Raw genomic sequence first — 16,676 nt, 5'->3', positions numbered from 1 at the left:
AGTTTTAGTCCCGCCTGTCGTCCCCACCAGCCGATACAGTTCCGCTTCCGGCTGCTTGAGCGTTGTAGCGCTTTGGGGTCGCCATGGGCAAGTCGGATTTTCTGAGCCCCAAGGCCATCGCGAATAGAATTAAATCCAAAGGACTCCAGAAGCTTCGCTGGTACTGCCAGATGTGCCAGAAACAATGCCGTGACGAGGTAAGTGGCTCAGGGTGGCCGCGACCCCCGACGCGACGCCGGCACCCTACTCCGACGCTGCGCCCCGACACGGAGCGCTTTTCCGCCCAGTCTTCCCCAGCCGGGCGCAAGAGGTCTGTGACCCTCGCTGCCCTTCGCGCGGCCCTCCAACTCCACCAGAAATAATTCCAGACAGGCACTTACTGATTGCCGTGGACTTGGGCAAATAAAGTTCCCGCGTATTGGTAAAGTGGAGGTAATACTTGTACCTATCTGCTGTAAGGTTATCACTGAGTTTTTGTTTTGTTTTGTTTTGAGACTGGGTCTCCGCATGACTTAACCGTAATTATCTCCCAAAGTTCCCACTTGCTACTACCATCCTGTGGGGGTTAGAGCTTCGGTATTTGGATTTCGGAAGGTACGAGCTTGCATTCCATAGCACCTAGAAGTTAACTTTAAATGTTTTACGATACTTACTTTTTGTCCGAAATATTTTATAGTAAATTGTATAAATGTCAGTATACTTAACTTCTGAAAACTTAAATATGTGATCAACATAACAAGCCTGTATTATTTCAATATATGTGAAAATGCCACTAATATAGCAAACTTAATTTAAAAAAAAAAAACCCTTTACATCTGATACACTATTTTATTTCTACTTTACTTTGGAGACAGTGTCTCATCTCAGTATGTCACTGCACCTGGCCTGGAACTCACCATATAGATAGACCAGGCTGGCCTCAGATAAGATCCACCTGCCTCTGCTTCCTGAGTGCTGGTGTCAAAGATGTAGACCACTCACTTCATATTAATATTTTCTCAGTAGTCTGGTGGTAGTGGTGGTGGGGACCAGGGACCTTGTTTATTAAGCAGTCCTACAAATTAATGCAGGGTCTTACACATGCCTGGCAAATGCACTACCACTGAACTACTTCCTTACCCCCCCACCCCTATTTATATTATCTTTTGTTATGTTTTGTTTTTTCGAGACAGGGTTTCTTGGCTATCCTGGAACTCACTCTATAGACTAGGCTGGGCCTCAAACTCACAGAGGTCCGCCTGGCTCTGCCTCCTGAGTGCTGGGATTAAAGGCGTGCGCTGCCGCTGCTGCCGCCGCTGCTGCTGCCACCGCCGCCGCCACCACCACCACCCAGCTATTACCTTATTTTGATGAGTGTGTGTCACCAAATGTCTACAGATGCCTACTGATGCCAGTTGAAGGCACACAAGTCTCACACACATATGGGAGTCAAAAGGCAACTTGTAGTTGGTTATTTCCTTCCAGCTTGAGGGTCCTGGGGATTGAAATCAGGTTGTCAACGTTTTGCAGTGAGCACCTTTACCCCCTGAGCTATCTCACTGGCACGATGCTACCTTCTTAATAACTCTTGCCACACGCAGCTCCATCCCACTGCCACTGACTAGATTTCAAAACTGTCTTTTTATTGTTGCTTTTTCAAGACAGGGTTTCTCTGTGTAGCCCTGTCTGACCTAGAACTCTCTCTGTGGACCAGGCTGGCCTTGAACTCATATAGATCCATCTGCCTCTGCCTCCCTAGTGCTGTGATTAAAGATGTGCGCCACCACTGCCCAGCTTCAAACCTCTGGCATATTTACAGTCATTTCTTAATCTTTTATTTGTCCATGGGCCACCTATAATTTCTGCCTAATTTGTGCACTACCTGAAAGAAATGGTTATTTCAATTTTACTTCAAAGGCAATTTGGTAACAACGGCCAGTATTTCTTTCCATAAATTAAAATATAAATAAAAGGGAAACAAAATGTTATTAAATTGTAGAAACCCAAAGGAATGGATTGGGAAGGGTGGAAGGGATAGATATCATGGGCCTTGTCTTCTTCCTTCTCAGTTTTCCCATACTGCAAGGTAAGAACAGAAAAGGGAACATGTAAGAGCCAACATCCTCCTTCCCTTGACCACTTTTGAAGTAGGGAAGGCAGCAAATATACCTGAAGACAGACAGCCACAATCAAAGAACCTTACAAAGGAAACTGACAGTTACCAGAACTAGTCATTTATCTCATGAGAACTTATTTTCAGAATAATATCTGAAGATAATCAAGTAGGTGCAGGTGTGGTGGCACATGCTTCTAATGCCAGCATTCCAGAGGCAGAGATGGGAAGATCACAAGTTTCAGGCCAGGGTGTACTAACACAGTGAGACCCTGTCTCAAAACAAAAATCAAAACAAAAAAAATAACAAAAAAAAGTTGTTGGTAAGCTAGACAAACAGGCATGATTTCAGAGCATCAGTCTGTTGGTTCTTACTCTTAGAGGAAAGTCCTTTTTTAAAGAAATATGTATATGAGTGCATGTATGCTTTTTTAAAAAATTATGCAAGCTGGGCAGTGGTGATGCACGCCTTTAATCCCATCATACGGGAGGCAGAGCCAGGTGGATCTTTGTGAGTTCGAGGCCAGCCTGGTCTACAGAGTGAGTTCAGGAAAGGTACAGAACTACACAGAGAATCCCTGTCTCAAAAGAAAAAAAGTTATTTATGCATATGAGTGTTCTATTTGCATGTATGCCTGCATGACAGGAGACGGCATTAGACAGAAGAGGCCATCAGATCCTGTTGTAGATGGTTGTGAGCCACCATATGGTTGCTGGGAATTGAACTCAGGACCTCTGCAAGAGCTACATATGTCCTATTGAAATTTCAGGTTCAAATAAGGTAGAAGAAATATACAAGACACATATGTTGTTTTTAAGTTTTTATTTGTGAATGTTAGAAGAGGCACTGGGTCCCCTGGGGCTGTAACATTGTGAACGTTACAGAGGCAGTTGTGAGTGAGCACCCTGAAGTAGGTGCTGGGAACTGAGCTGAACTTTAGGTCCTTTCCAAGAGCAGCTGGTTCTCTTAAGCACGGAACCATTTCTAGCCCCAGCTTGCTTTTTTTTTTTTTTAATTAATTTATTTATTATGTATACAATGTTCTGCCTGCATGTATGCCTGCAGGCCAGAAGAGGGCACCATATCTCATTACAGATGGTTGTGAGCCACATGTGGTTGCTGGGAATTGAACTCAGGACCTCTGGAAGAACAACAGCCAGTGCTCTTAACCGCTGATCCATCTCTCCAGCCCTTTTTTAAAAATAGCCTTAAAAAGTATAGCTATAATACAGTTAACAAAATGTTAGTAATAGGCACTGCTGTCTTTTGGCCAATAAACTAAAGTAGAAGAAAATAAGAGAAAAGAGTGTCTATAGGGAAAACTCAGGTGATCCTTTTTGTTTCATGGCATCCCTTCAGGCTCTTGCTAAGAAGCAGGTGCTCAGTCAAAACTATTAAATCCTCCCAGTGAAGTTGGTGTCTGGCAGCATTATAAATGGCTATTTTATGTAACATGAATCTTAGAGGGTTCTTGTTAATAAAAACAAACCTGAAGCCAGGTATTGGGGTGAATCCTGGAAGATCAGAGAAGCAGAACAAGCCACAGCTTCCTCACCTTGCCAATTCCTCAGCTGATCCTGTTTCTTCAGACTGGAAGCCTCTGAGTCCTCATCCAGAATGAATATCAGCTGAACTGTTGTTCAAAAGCCTAAAAGCTTAACCAGCCTAGTTCCTAGTCCTCACGCCTTATATACCTTTCTACTTTCTGCCCTCACTTTCTGGGATTAAAGGCGTGAATGACCATGCCTGGCTGTTTCCAGTGTGGCTTTAAACTCACAGAGATCCGATGGATCTCTGCCTCCCAAGTGATAGGATTAAAGGTGTGTGTGCCACCATTTTCTGACCTCTATATCTAGTGGGTGTTGTTTTCTGACTCCAAATAAGTTTATTAGGGTTCACAATATTTTGGGGAACACAATACCACCACAATTTTACAGCACCACTCTCCGTCTCTTGACCTTGACTGCTCTGTAATTGGCTGGGTTGCAAGACGTAACTCTGTGGCAAGCAGAATTTAAAACAAGCCTGCAGAGAGGTCTCAGTCAGTACAGTATCCCCCACGCAAGTGTGAGGACCTGTGTTTGGATCACCAGTACCTGTGTAAAACTAATTAAGGGAGGCAGAGGCAAGAGGATCCCTGGAGCTTACTTGATGGCTAATCTTCCTGAACCTGTGAGCTCCAGGTTCGATGAGAGACCCCATCTCAAAAGAAGTAGCTGGAGAGTGAGTGACAGGACCTGCCACCTGCCTATGGCCTACACACACTCACTTACACTAGAGTGTGGTTATAGCTAGTGATTTGATTTTGTAAAAATAATTTATCAGGACCAGAGAAATGGCTCAATGGTTAAGAGCACTGGCTACTCTTCCAGAGGACCCAGGTACTATTTCCAGCGCTCCTACTGTCTGTAACTCCAGTTCCAGTGGATCCAGTACTGTAGTCTGACCCCCTCAGACACAACACACAAGGCGGTACACAGGCATACATGCAGGCAAAACACCCATGCATAATTTTAAAAGTTAAAAAAGAGTTTTTTAATTAACTAAATTAATGTTAATCCAAGCATGCCTTTGCAGGCTTAAGGAACTACTCTGGAGAATGCTATGATATGTAGATGAGAGCTTAACAACTTCACATTTCTTTCTGTAGAATGGCTTTAAGTGTCACTGTATGTCTGAATCTCATCAAAGACAACTGTTGCTGGCCTCAGAAAACCCTCAGCAGTTCATGGATTATTTCTCAGAGTAAGTACCTCAGACATTCTTAAATGTTATTCAGTTGGCCATGTAATTTGGGAAGAGCTTAATATTTTACGTAGGAGATTTGTTGTAGTCCCTTAGTGTTGAGATGGCTGGAGTCTTCCTGTGCTCAGTCTTTGTCTTCTTTTGAAATGAAGAACAGTATGCCACTGTTGCCAAAGTGGATCTTAGAGCTGTCCTTCCTTCCTTTCAGTTCAGCACTGCCCGGCCTCACATCTTTCCCCTTGCAGGGGTGTTGGGCTGGCACCTCGGGATAAGCTTCCTGAGCTTTTTAGTGCTTTAGTATTCTCCTGGGTACAGTGGCACTGAAGTGCCACCCTGACCCAACTGGCGGGCTCCTGCGTAGGACTGGAAGAGGAGTGAGAGAGCTAATGTTTTCAAAGGCTCCGAAGCATGTCTAGTACTAATAGTGATGGTCTGTTAATTACTAGCAGTACTAACCTTTTTTTTTTTCAAACTTCTAGTTATTTTCTGAGGACCCCTTTATACATATGAATGAAGATTCTAAAGGGCTTTTGTTTCTATGGGTTATATGTGTCAACATTTGAAATTAAATCTAAAAATTACAAATATTTGTCTATTTAAAAATACTAATATATTTACCCTATGTTCAAATATAACGGGGACTTGGGAGAGGACCCAGAGGATAAAGTGCTTGCCATACACATTTGAATTGCAATCTGCAGCATCCTCATAAAAGCCAAACAGGTATGATGATCAGCCCATAATCCCAATGCTCAGAAGGCAGAGACAGTGGATCTCTGGGGCAAGCCACTCACTAGCCAGATTAGCTAAATTGGTGAGCTCTGGGTTCAGCGAGAGATCCTGCTTCAATAAATAAAGTGAAGAGCAATCAAGAAAGACACTTAGTTGACCTCTGACCTCCATATGTACACCTAGGCATATGTACCTACACTCGAGTGCACACATATGGGTCTCTCTCTTTTTTTCCTTGATTTAAGACAGGATCTCACTGTATAGCAAAGGCTAGTCTTAAACTCACAATGTTCTTGCCTCAGCCCCACAAACGCTGTAATTACAGGTATATTCCATCACAACTGGCTGAGATTTTTAATAAAAACCAAAAAACAAACCAAAGCAACATACTATATTTTCCAAATACAAAAACATATATTTTTGCAAATCTCTTCAATATCTTGCTTAAAAGGCAGCTGAATGCTCACCTTTGCTTCCACATTTAGTCTGTTATAATGTTTCAATTGAGGAATATAAAGGAAGTTCAGCTTTACTACAGATGGTTTGTTAGAAGGGGAAGCACTCTAGTATCTTTCCAAAGAAGTTAAATTGTTCTTTAATAGTGCATTTGAGATAGAGTGTGTGAAAGCTTCTTCGAGTAGTTCTAATACAGACTCTGAAAGCAGGACATGGATATTCTATTGAATTAAAATCCATTGGTCTACTTTTTGCATGGATCTTACACACATGTGTGGTCTTGTAATGCATGTGAGTCTCTTGAAAAATATCAGTTGACTGAGTTACAAACACTTTCCTTTCAAATAGTGACCCCACTTACTATACGGTGTCCTCTGCTGGTACTCATTAATAGCACAGATGCTGTCAAACAGCTCTGACTTTGAGAGGTATGTTGAGCTCCCAGTGGCAGGTTCTACTTGCCAAAATTTGAATCGTGACTCAGGAGCTCTGATCCCATCATTGGCAGCACATCACCTGCTCTTTTACCCAACTCAGCAGTCTTACTTTTGAGCACGTGTCTGCCAAATGCCCAGTTTGGAATAATGGTAGTTCATGTCTTTTTGTCTTTTATGTCCCATGAGAAAAGGTGTTCAACTCACAGCTCAATTGCATGGATGCTTTTCTCATAGCAGCTGTGATGCACAGTGGTGGCAGTTCATCTGTAATTCTCATTTTATCATGAACTGTTAGCAAGGTGATATTGAAAGCTGTGATTTAATACAACCAACAGATTTTACTGCTCCATGGGGACATTCTGGATAAAGCCAGAGTTAGTTTTCAGTGATTGGTGTGGTGTTGCAGAGTACATTATTGTCAGATGGCTTGAGATCACTCACTACCTGTGACCTTGTCTGTATGCTAAGCTGCTGGCAGGTTTACCTTCCATCTTCAGAATATTTATGCATGCATTCATTTGTGTTTTGAAACAGGGTCTTGTTATGTAGTCCTGACTGACCTGGTACTCACTCAGTAGTACAGGCTGGTCTCTGATTCTGATCTGTCCTCTTGCCTGAGCCTCCTTAGTGCTGGTATGATATGTGTCTACCATGAAGCCCATTTTCTTCCATTGCTTTTAATCTTATCAGTGCAAAACACCACAGTGACAAAGGTAAAATTAGTTTAGTCTGTGAGCTACCTAAAACCATCCTGAGTACCACCAGGTGCTCAAGCCACACACTGGGAAAGAACATTGTAACAAGTGCTAGACACTTCCTGCCTTTGCCTGCTTTCTGCCTCCTCTTCACTACACTGCCTGCTATCTGCCCTTCAGTCTCTTGAAGTCACTTGTGGCTTTTTTCCATCCTCATTGTCCTTGGTCTGTCTTCAGTGGCTAATGCTTGTAACTCTTCACTGACATACTTCTCTCTTGTGGGTTCTTCCATGGCTGCCTTCTTTTTCCTCCTTCTTCCTTCTTTTAGCTCCTTAAATACCAGAAAGTTCTTCAGGATGATTCTCTGATCTTTTTGTCTCTTCCCACAGTCACCATAAGTCACATTTTTTAACTGTTGCCTTTTCGGTCAGGTGTCTCCTAACCCCCATTCTTGACGTCTTTTCTACCATTTGTCCTAAGTTACAGATGATTTTTTTTCCTTGACAGCTCTGCTTTTCTGAAAGCTAGTTCACAATCATTTCTTTTATTTTTATTTTTAAAACTTTATTTTATGTGTATGAATGTTTTGCCTGCATGTATGTATGTGTACCATGAGTAGTACATGGAGGCCAGAAGAGGGCAATATCTCCTGGAACTGGAATTAGGATGGTTGTGAGTTGGAAATCGAACCTGGGTCCTTTGCAAGAGCCACTAGTACTCTAAACCACTGAGTGATCTCTCCAGACCTGGGGTCAGCATTTCTGAAGTTGAACTCAGTATGCTACCCACCAAACCTCGTTGTCAGCTAATAGAATTCCAGTCTGCTTGGAAGCTCTTAGCTCGTCTGTGTGATGCCCTTCAAACTTAGGTCCTTTCCACTCTTTCTGCCTAGCAGTGGTTCCCAGCATCCCTCACTTCACTCATTTCATGATTCCTCACTGTTCTTTTCTACCCAGTATTCTACAAACAATTGTGTGTATAGGATTAGCTTAGATTTAAAACAATGGCAGAGCCTGCACCTAGCTTCTCATTCAGGAGATCTTGGATGGGGCCAGAGATTTTACATTTCTGTAACATTCCCAAGTGATAGTGTGCTGCTGGCTTGGGGAACATCATTTGAGAATTGCTGTTCTCTGCTGCCACCAAGATTTTCCCCCTCTCTCCCTCCCTCCTTCCCTTTTTTTCTTTCCTCTCTTCCTCCCTCTCTCCCATCCTTTTCCTGTCATGGTTTGAGTACACATTAAAAAATTTTAAGTTAGCATGCAAAATAATGAGTTTCATCATAATTTTCAAACGTGTTATTATACTGTCTCATAATTCATAATTCCCCTGCTGGCATCCTCTCCCTCCCTGTCCTTCTCTACTACTTGTCTCATCCCTTCCTTCCCCCAAGTAATGTCTACTCTTCTGTTTGCAGGCCACATGGATTCTGTTACCCTCTTTTTTCTCTCGTTTAAGACCTCATCATCCTCCCTTGTGATCCCCTTCAGGTTTCATTACATGCACACACACACACACACACTCACACAATTTTAAATCTAGGTTTCACATATGAGAGAAAACGTATTTGTCTTTATGATCTAGCTTACTTAACATCATGATTTCTATTTCTATCCTTTTTTTCCTTGCAAATGTTATGATTTCATTTCTATTTGAAAACTACGAATTTATATGTATGAGTATTTTGCCTGTGTGGCGACTAGAAGAGGGTGTTGATTCACCTGGGGCTGGAGTCAAAGGCAGTTGTGAGCAGCTATGTGGTTGCTGGGAATCAAACCTGGGTCCTCATGGGGAGCAGCCACTGGTGTTATTGGCTGAACCATCTCTTCAGCCTCTTTATTTCCTTTATGGCTGTATAACCCATGATTATCTTTCAAATTACAGTGTTTAATTAAATTTTCAAACCTAAGTTTTTTGGGTTAGAAATGCTTTTCTGTTGCTTTCTGAAAATTAGATCTGTATAGCATGACATACAAGATTCGAGCCACATCTTCTCCCCTCGTGCCATTCTGCCTCTGCTCACCCTCATTGTCATCCTAAATTCCACCCAAAGTAGGTTAAGTGTCATCTTTCAAACACACCCTGTGTTCATGGCACTGTTAACAAGGAATGGCCTTCCCTTTTGATCTTTAATTATATTTCACTGTCCCTATTAAAATCCCCTCTGGCAATGTCCTCAAATTTATTTATGATATTTTGTTACATTTCCTTTTTTAGTTGACTTTATTGGAACTGCTTGAAGGTTAAGATATGTCATTTGCTCGCTTGGACAGAGTGGTATTATTATGCCATAGTCATTAGCACAAAGACCCTGTGGTCAGCCTTCTCTATAGGCACATGCTAGCTTTCACCATGGCTTCTTTACTAAGACCACACGTTCAACTCCAGGCTAATCTTTGCAGTTCTTTCTCTGTTCACTTTACAGGTTTATGGCATATGGTAACATAGGTGGTTGATGTGACATTTGGTCACTAAAGTTTATGATGGTTTAAACTTAAGATGGCGCTTTATATTTGTAGCAAGTATCTTAATATTTACCTTTCTTTCTTCACTAGGGAATTCCGAAATGACTTTCTGGAACTTTTGAGGAGACGTTTTGGTAAACATCTTAAATACTGCATAAATAACAATTTCATGATTGTGTGGGTTTTTTTCTGGCTCAGCAGTGTCACATTTTGTTTTAGGCACTAAGAGAGTCCACAACAACATTGTCTACAATGAATACATCAGCCATCGAGAGCACATCCATATGAACGCCACTCAGTGGGAAACGTTGACCGACTTCACCAAGTGGCTGGGCAGAGAGGGTAAGAAGAGAACAGTGGAACTGGTGTTCTGTGGCTTTATTTCTAGGAGAGAAATCACTGTCAGCTTCTGTCTGATTTTATGGAAAATAAGGTCTATAGGGAAATTAGGAGAGCAGGAGAGGAACCAAGAATTCATAGTTAAGTTTGTTATATGCCACTTTGGTCATTTTTAGGTTTTGAAACTGGGTCTTAATATAGCCCAGGCTGCAATGGAACTTGTGAGCCTCCTGTCTCTGCTCTCCAGGGGCTGCTGGGCTTGCAGGCTTTGGATCCGAAGTGGCCAGCTTGAGGACTTTGACAGTGTCCAGGGCATTCTGTTTCAGGCACTTTTCATCACTGTGACAAAATGCCTGAGAAAGTTGATTTTGACTCACAGTTTCTGAGAATTGAGTTCATGTCAGGGGCCTGTAGTGAGGGAGAGCATCATGTCAGGGAGCACATGATGGAGCAAAGCCACAAGATGAAGCAAAGGAGGAGCAAGGGGTAGGGTAACTATAACGAGAAATCCACAGAGTCTGTTTAAAGGGCAAAGAATTTAGTTTTTCTTTTCCCATTTCTGAAATTCATATGATGAGGAATTAGGAAGACAGGAGAAATCTGGTGTCAATATTTAGCTTATTTAGAGTGTCACTTATCAAGTTGACAGATCAGTCTGTGCTCATTGGACAGTAAGGACACTGGTGTAGTTGAGCAGTTGTTCCTAATGTGATTCCTTGGGCAGCTCTGGCTTAGCTGGTACCTGAGCAGAGCTATATAAGCATGGAAGTGAAGAAAACGCCCTGAGTTTCAGGGCTTTGTGTTTGAGGACACTCGATTGTAGTTACTGAATGTGCAGAGATGGAACACATTGTGCTTGTAGTTTATTTTGGAGGTACACAAAGTCATGCTGGTTTTCTCCCCCAAGGGTTGTGTAAAGTGGATGAGACACCAAAAGGCTGGTACATTCAGTACATAGACAGAGACCCGGAAACCATTCGCCGGCAACTGGAGTTAGAAAAAAAGAAGAAGCAGGATCTTGATGATGAAGAAAAGACTGCCAAGTTCATTGAGGAGCAGGTGAGAAGAGGTCTGGAGGGAAAAGAGCAGGAGACGCCTGTTTTTACAGAATTGAGCCGAGAAAATGATGAAGAAAAAGTCACATTCAATCTGAATAAAGGAGCAGGTAGCTCATCGGGAGCAACATCGTCCAAGTCAAGCTCTTTGGGACCAAATGCACTGAAGACGCTGGGAAGTGCAGCCTCCATGAGGCGGAAAGAGTCTTCCCAGAGCTCGGCTCAGCCTGCAAAGAAGAAAAAGAAGTCCGCACTGGATGAAATCATGGAGCTGGAAGAGGAAAAGAAAAGAACTGCACGAACAGATGCCTGGCTACAGCCTGGAATTGTTGTAAAAATTATAACCAAGAAACTCGGAGAGAAATACCACAAGAAGAAGGGTGTCGTTAAGGAAGTGATTGACAGTACCTCAGCTGTGGTAAAGATGATTGAAACTGGAGACAGGCTGAAACTGGACCAGACTCATTTAGAAACTGTCATTCCAGCACCAGGGAAAAGAATTCTAGTTTTGAACGGTGGCTACAGAGGGAACGAAGGGACCCTGGAATCCATCAATGAAAAGGCCTTTTCAGCCACCATAGTCATTGAAACTGGACCTTTGAAAGGACGCAGAGTGGAAGGGATTCAGTACGAAGACATATCTAAACTTGCTTGAGCTTGGAAATGGTTAACAATACATTGAAATCGTAAAGCATCAAATTGATGTTAGTCAAGGTACTATGTAACTCTACTGTGTTAGGGGATTTGTTTTGTATAAAAAGTGGATTTAAATACTACTAGATAGTTGTTTGAGTAAATTTATAATGAAATCTAATGGGTTTTAAGTGGCAAAACTGTCATTTTATCTTTGTTCCTTTTTCCTTCATAATACCACCATTGTAGTGGGTCACTGTTCAAGCTTTAACCTGGAAGTACTACCCCCTTGTAACTAGTAACTGTCACACCTACAAGGCGGGGCCAAGACAGGAGCTCTTAAGACCTGAGATCTGGATGTGCTGGCTCTCTTGGTTCCTGGACCCTGGATGCTGGAGGTAGACTGTGCAGAGTTCTCCAAAGAACACTGCCGGACTGCGCTACAGCTTTCCTGGATCCTGTAACCAATCCCTTCACTTGTAAGTTACCCCACCAAAATAAACATCCCTTATTACTACGTGGAGTTGCTTAATACTTCCAACAATACCCCATGATGGTTTTGTTTTGTTTTGTTTTGTTTTTTGCCATCATTAAAGAATACTATAGTAAAATGTTTCGTGTAAGACAATTTGAAAAAAACAGCAAAGTCTTTTATCACATTAGTGTCTGTGTGTTTCTAATCAGGCAAGCTTGACCTTCATTCTGATGACTCATTAGAGTCACTTATCTCTTGCTAGAAAAAGACCAGTGAAAGATGTCACTTTATGTTATTAAGAAATCCTTTAGAGTCTGTCGAGGTGGCTCAGCAGTAAAGAGTACTGACTTTTCTTCCAGAGAACCCACTTTACATTCCCAGCACCCACAAAGTGGCTCACAACCATCTGTAACTCCAGTCCTGGATCCTGTGCCCTCTTATGGCCAGTGCACGACATGCTGAACAGACGTCCGTGCCTGACAAACACCCACTCACATAAAGAAATCCTTCAGTCACTTTTGTGTCCAGCCTTTGGTTCCTCTGGACCATATTGGAGAAAGAACTGCCTTGGAACATTCATTAGGTCTAAGGGTGCCTAACTGGTGGCCCATAGGTGGTGAGAACATAGGTTCTTTTCTTTTCCATGACAATTGGGTCATCATGATGTCATTTACAAAGTTCATGCTTGAGAACCAGGCACTCAGGCTACTGTGTGTGTATACACACGCACACGCGCACACACGTACACACACATGTACATTTAAAAAGATGTTGCTTAATTCTATTAATTTAGGTTTTCTTTCTCATTTATGGTTTTAAAGAACTATGTTGTGTGTGTGAGTATTTGTGTGTGTACCACATATGCCAGGACTCTGCACAGGTCAGAAGAGGGCATTGGATCTGGAATTGGAGTTACAGATGAACGTGAGCTGCCACGTGGGTACTGAGGACTGAACTTGGACCCCGCTGCAAAAGCTGAAAATGCTCGTCACTGCTGTACCAACTCTCCAGCCCTTTGCATTTCCAGTCTTTACCCTAAAGAAAACTGACTTCGTTTATAGTCATTTTAAAACAGTCTTTAAAACTTTGATGGGGGTTGGGGATTTAGCTCAGTGGTAAGGCCCTGGGTTCGATCCTCAGCTTAAAAAAAAAAAAAAAAAACTTTGAAAAAAACATGTTACTCAGGTATAATCTCAGCTAAGACTTGTTTTTCTCAGTTAAGTTTTCCCATTCACTAAGATAAAATTCACATTTAATTGAATTGGTTTAATGGTAACTGTGTGATTGATACATGGGCCAAGCTTCTGAACACAGGCCACATGAGACTAAAAGACAGCTAATATGTCTGGCAAATAGCAGGTCACTATTAGTCAGCTGAGATCCCAATTGTTCATACTGTATATAACTAAGTATGAAGTTGTAGTTGTTCCCGGGGTCCTCTAAAGAATGATCAGGCTTACCTAGGAAGAGAACCACTCTTTTCCAACTGTCCCCACTGAGTTGTTGGTCTTGTTTGAAATCCAAGGTTGGTATTCATTTAAAATGGAAAATAAATCAACATATTTCTGGTCTCAAGAGGGATTACATATGACAGTTACTGATAAAGTTACTTTTATAAGTGATGCATGTTGAAACACATATGAGATTGATTTTTTTCACAGAACACTTCTATGGAACTGTTACTCTGAGTTTTGCACATAAATGTCTATCTGGTTTTGCCAGTGCACAGCACTGAGACCCTGCAGCCCAGGAGTTCAATGTAGATCTCTGTCATGAAGCAGCTACGAGGAAGTAATGGCCCCTGTTTATTGTCAGGATTCACCCAGAGTCTCATAATTGACCCTCCTGTATACTAAGAGCAAGTATATGCTCACTCTCAAGGCTGAGGTGAAAGTTCAACAGTAGGTGGATTTTCACAGTAAACAGCTCCTGGGGTTGGTCTCAGTGGCAGCTTGACTCACCAACCTCGTTCTGGGTGTCACCTTGATTAACACACGTCATCTGGAAACAGACTCCTGAGACTTCTTTGCAAATGTTTATTTTCTCAGCAGGCCTTTTAGACCACTCTAACATCTGGGTTTCTTTTGAGTTCCTGGAGTTGAGGCAAACTGCCAAAAGGGTCAAGGAAGAAAATGTACACGTACAATTTCCAAAACCGTAAACCCTTAAGGCCGTTTGAGAAAGCTGTAGAGCTGAGGTACGAAGTAGTCCTTGTAGTGCCCGTCAATGAAACCCTTCCCACTGTTGTGCACAAACCAGCAGGGGACATCGGTTCCAAACACAATATCTGTCCTGTAGTCCTTCTGTAAGCCTCTGAAAGGAAAATGGTATCTATGCTTAGGGAAAAGCCAACACAGGAACAAGGCACAGCTGGACACAAGTAGGCTCTTCCCTTTTCTTTGTGCCTTTCCTCTTTCTCTACCCACCTCCTACCCCCTAAGTTAAAAGAGGTGTTGGTGTCAGTGTCTAGGGGTTGGTGCTAGAAGATCAGAGAGTAACCAGTGTGTCTTCAGACAATTAGACTGCCCTATAGAAGCTGGCCTACAGGGGTCCTTCCACTAAGGTAACAGTGGCAATGAATAGTAGACAAGGAGAAGGCTAAATAAAATAGTGCTGTCGGCTAGTCTGTGTGATCGGAGGCACTGGAGGTACCGTCTCCGTTTATGGATATGTTTGATTTAAGAGTGATGCCAGCTATTTATGAGCAAATTCAAGTCTTCCCCTTAGAGGATGAAGAAGCTAAAATTTTAAAAAATACCTATGGCACATTGCCATCAGTGAGTCTAAAAGGGATGGAGTGGGGCCCGTTCAGTTTCATTTGCTCATTGGAAATGACACAGGAGTTTGTGAAAAGGCTCAGTATTTGCCTTTTGTCATAGAAAAGATGGTCTGTTGTGTTTTGTCATAGAAAAGATGTCTGCCTATGATGTAAGGCAGTTGCTAAGTGGTCTCACCATTTCTTGATGCTTACTGGTGTCTATTAATAACTGACTGTTTTCTGTCTAGTAAGCCAATACCGTTTGGGTGGTGTTCTCAGACTCCACCATTTTATTTTAGTTCATGTGTCTGTATCATGGTGCCATATATCATAACTAATTTTGTGATTTAATTATCACTGTAAAGTTACATTTTAATTATGTGGAAGATAATAGCATTTCTGTACTGTTATTTTTAATAAGGAAAACTTTTATAAACTATCAAGAAGATAAAAAAAAAATGCTTTAAAGTGATAGTAAGTGTGAGGGAGACAACTGAACAAGAAAGGGGAGGACTATCCAAAGAGTTAGCATTCTACTCAGAATGCTAAGTTCCTGCTTGGAAGTGAAGTGATGCATGTAAGAAAGACCACCCCAATACACTCAGTATATCCATTCAAGAGGCCCTTACATAAAATATGCATTCCTTCTCTGGCCCTGTGCTCCCTGGATACTTTATGATCTTCGCTTTGGTCAACCTTGTCAAGTGCTCAGTTCCTGACTGAAGGGCTCTAACATGCAGATGAGAGCATTAGATCAATTCCTTCTGGCGTTTCTGATGTGTGTGCACACGTGTCATTACCTGCATTTCATCTGGGCTCTCTGAAGTGTCCTTCAGCTACTACTATATGTATGTCTGTTGTCAATGGCTTGTGGGGTTGGACAGCGGCATCCAAGGCCTACCTGGTGACAGTCAGCTTATGTCCTTTCACATCCATGCTTGCCTCTGGTTTTCCAGGATCTTTTCCTGCTCTCTCATTGAAGATATGGATGTTTGGCTCATTCATGAACTGACCTAATGACACAGAGCACAGACATTAATTTACATGGAATCCTGGAGTTAAGTGACAGTTCGGTCCTCCCTCTAGACACCCTTTGTACTTGATGCTGGTCTACCAGACCCTCTGATGGCAGCAGACAAGGTAGGCCTTGGAGAGTGCAGCTCACATCACAGGAATAGGGAGCTTTGTGATGCCACGTGCTTACACCTGGACCCTTTTTTAAATGCCTGCATGTCATCGAGTCTGCTTGTCATAGACCTCCTAAGCCAAATCACCTCTCTTCAGTCACAGACAAAAAGTCTTGGCATAATCCATAACCTGTTTTGTCACTTGTCTTTCCACATTAGTGTCACTGGGCAGATGGCCTTGGCCGTTGCATTCCCAGTAACCCTGCTGTGTCAGGCCCTCTGCCCCCAAAGCTGTACCTGCCACCTCCCCAACTTTTTCTTTCCTTTCCTGTCCTTTTCTTTTCTTTCTTTGCTCTCTTCTCTTCTCTTCTCTTCTCTTCTCTTCTCTTCTCTTCTCTTCTCTTCTCTTCTCTTCTCTTCTCTCTCTCTCTCTCTCTCTCTCTCTCTCTCTCTCCTCCCTCTCTCCCTCCCTTCCTTCCTTCCTTCCTTCCTTTCCTTTTTCTTTCTTTTTTTTTCCCAGACAGGGTTTCTCTGTGTTGCCTTGGCTGTCCTGGAACTCACTCTGTAGACCAGGCTGGCCTTGAACTCATAGAGATCTGCATGCCTGTGCCTCACAAGCGCTAGGATTAAAGGCGTGTGCCACCACCGATTAGCCACCTTCCCACC

At 42.5% G+C, this 16,676-nt stretch overlaps 2 protein-coding genes across 2 annotated transcripts in view; one reads left to right on the top strand and one right to left on the bottom strand.

The window, feature by feature from the left end:
- The first annotated feature begins 27 nt into the window (after positions 1-27).
- On the top strand, positions 28-11,971 carry Kin (Kin17 DNA and RNA binding protein). The gene is made up of 5 exons (XM_036188217.1): positions 28-197; positions 4,744-4,838; positions 9,714-9,757; positions 9,843-9,965; positions 10,870-11,971. The coding sequence occupies exons 1-5, from the start codon at positions 84-86 to the stop codon at positions 11,670-11,672; spliced, it is 1,179 nt and encodes a 392-aa protein (XP_036044110.1). The 5' UTR covers positions 28-83; the 3' UTR covers positions 11,673-11,971.
- Positions 11,972-14,290: 2,319 nt separating this feature from the next.
- The window catches only part of Itih2 (inter-alpha-trypsin inhibitor heavy chain 2), a 37,112-nt gene continuing 34,726 nt past the window's right edge, over positions 14,291-16,676 (bottom strand). Inside the window, exons 20-21 of the mRNA XM_036186786.1 lie at positions 15,785-15,896; positions 14,291-14,438 (exon numbers count right to left, since the gene is read on the bottom strand). Of these exons, the coding sequence (XP_036042679.1) occupies positions 14,291-14,438; positions 15,785-15,896 (260 nt within the window). The remainder of the gene's footprint in view (positions 14,439-15,784; positions 15,897-16,676) is intronic.

Source organism: Onychomys torridus, chromosome 5 (genome assembly GCF_903995425.1).
Source record: "Onychomys torridus chromosome 5, mOncTor1.1, whole genome shotgun sequence".
Classification (NCBI taxonomy): domain Eukaryota; kingdom Metazoa; phylum Chordata; class Mammalia; order Rodentia; family Cricetidae; genus Onychomys; species Onychomys torridus.
This window is presented reverse-complemented; position numbering and strand designations above follow the sequence as displayed.

Bases quoted from the DNA above. Each gene is read 5' to 3' on its own strand.
- Kin (XM_036188217.1), top strand. From the start codon at position 84: ATGGGCAAGTCGGATTTTCTGAGCCCCAAGGCCATCGCGAATAGAATT. The intron at 9,758-9,842 runs GTAAACATCTTA...ATTTTGTTTTAG, and splicing joins ACTTTTGAGGAGACGTTTTG to GCACTAAGAGAGTCCACAAC. The intron at 9,966-10,869 runs GTAAGAAGAGAA...TTCTCCCCCAAG, and splicing joins CAAGTGGCTGGGCAGAGAGG to GGTTGTGTAAAGTGGATGAG.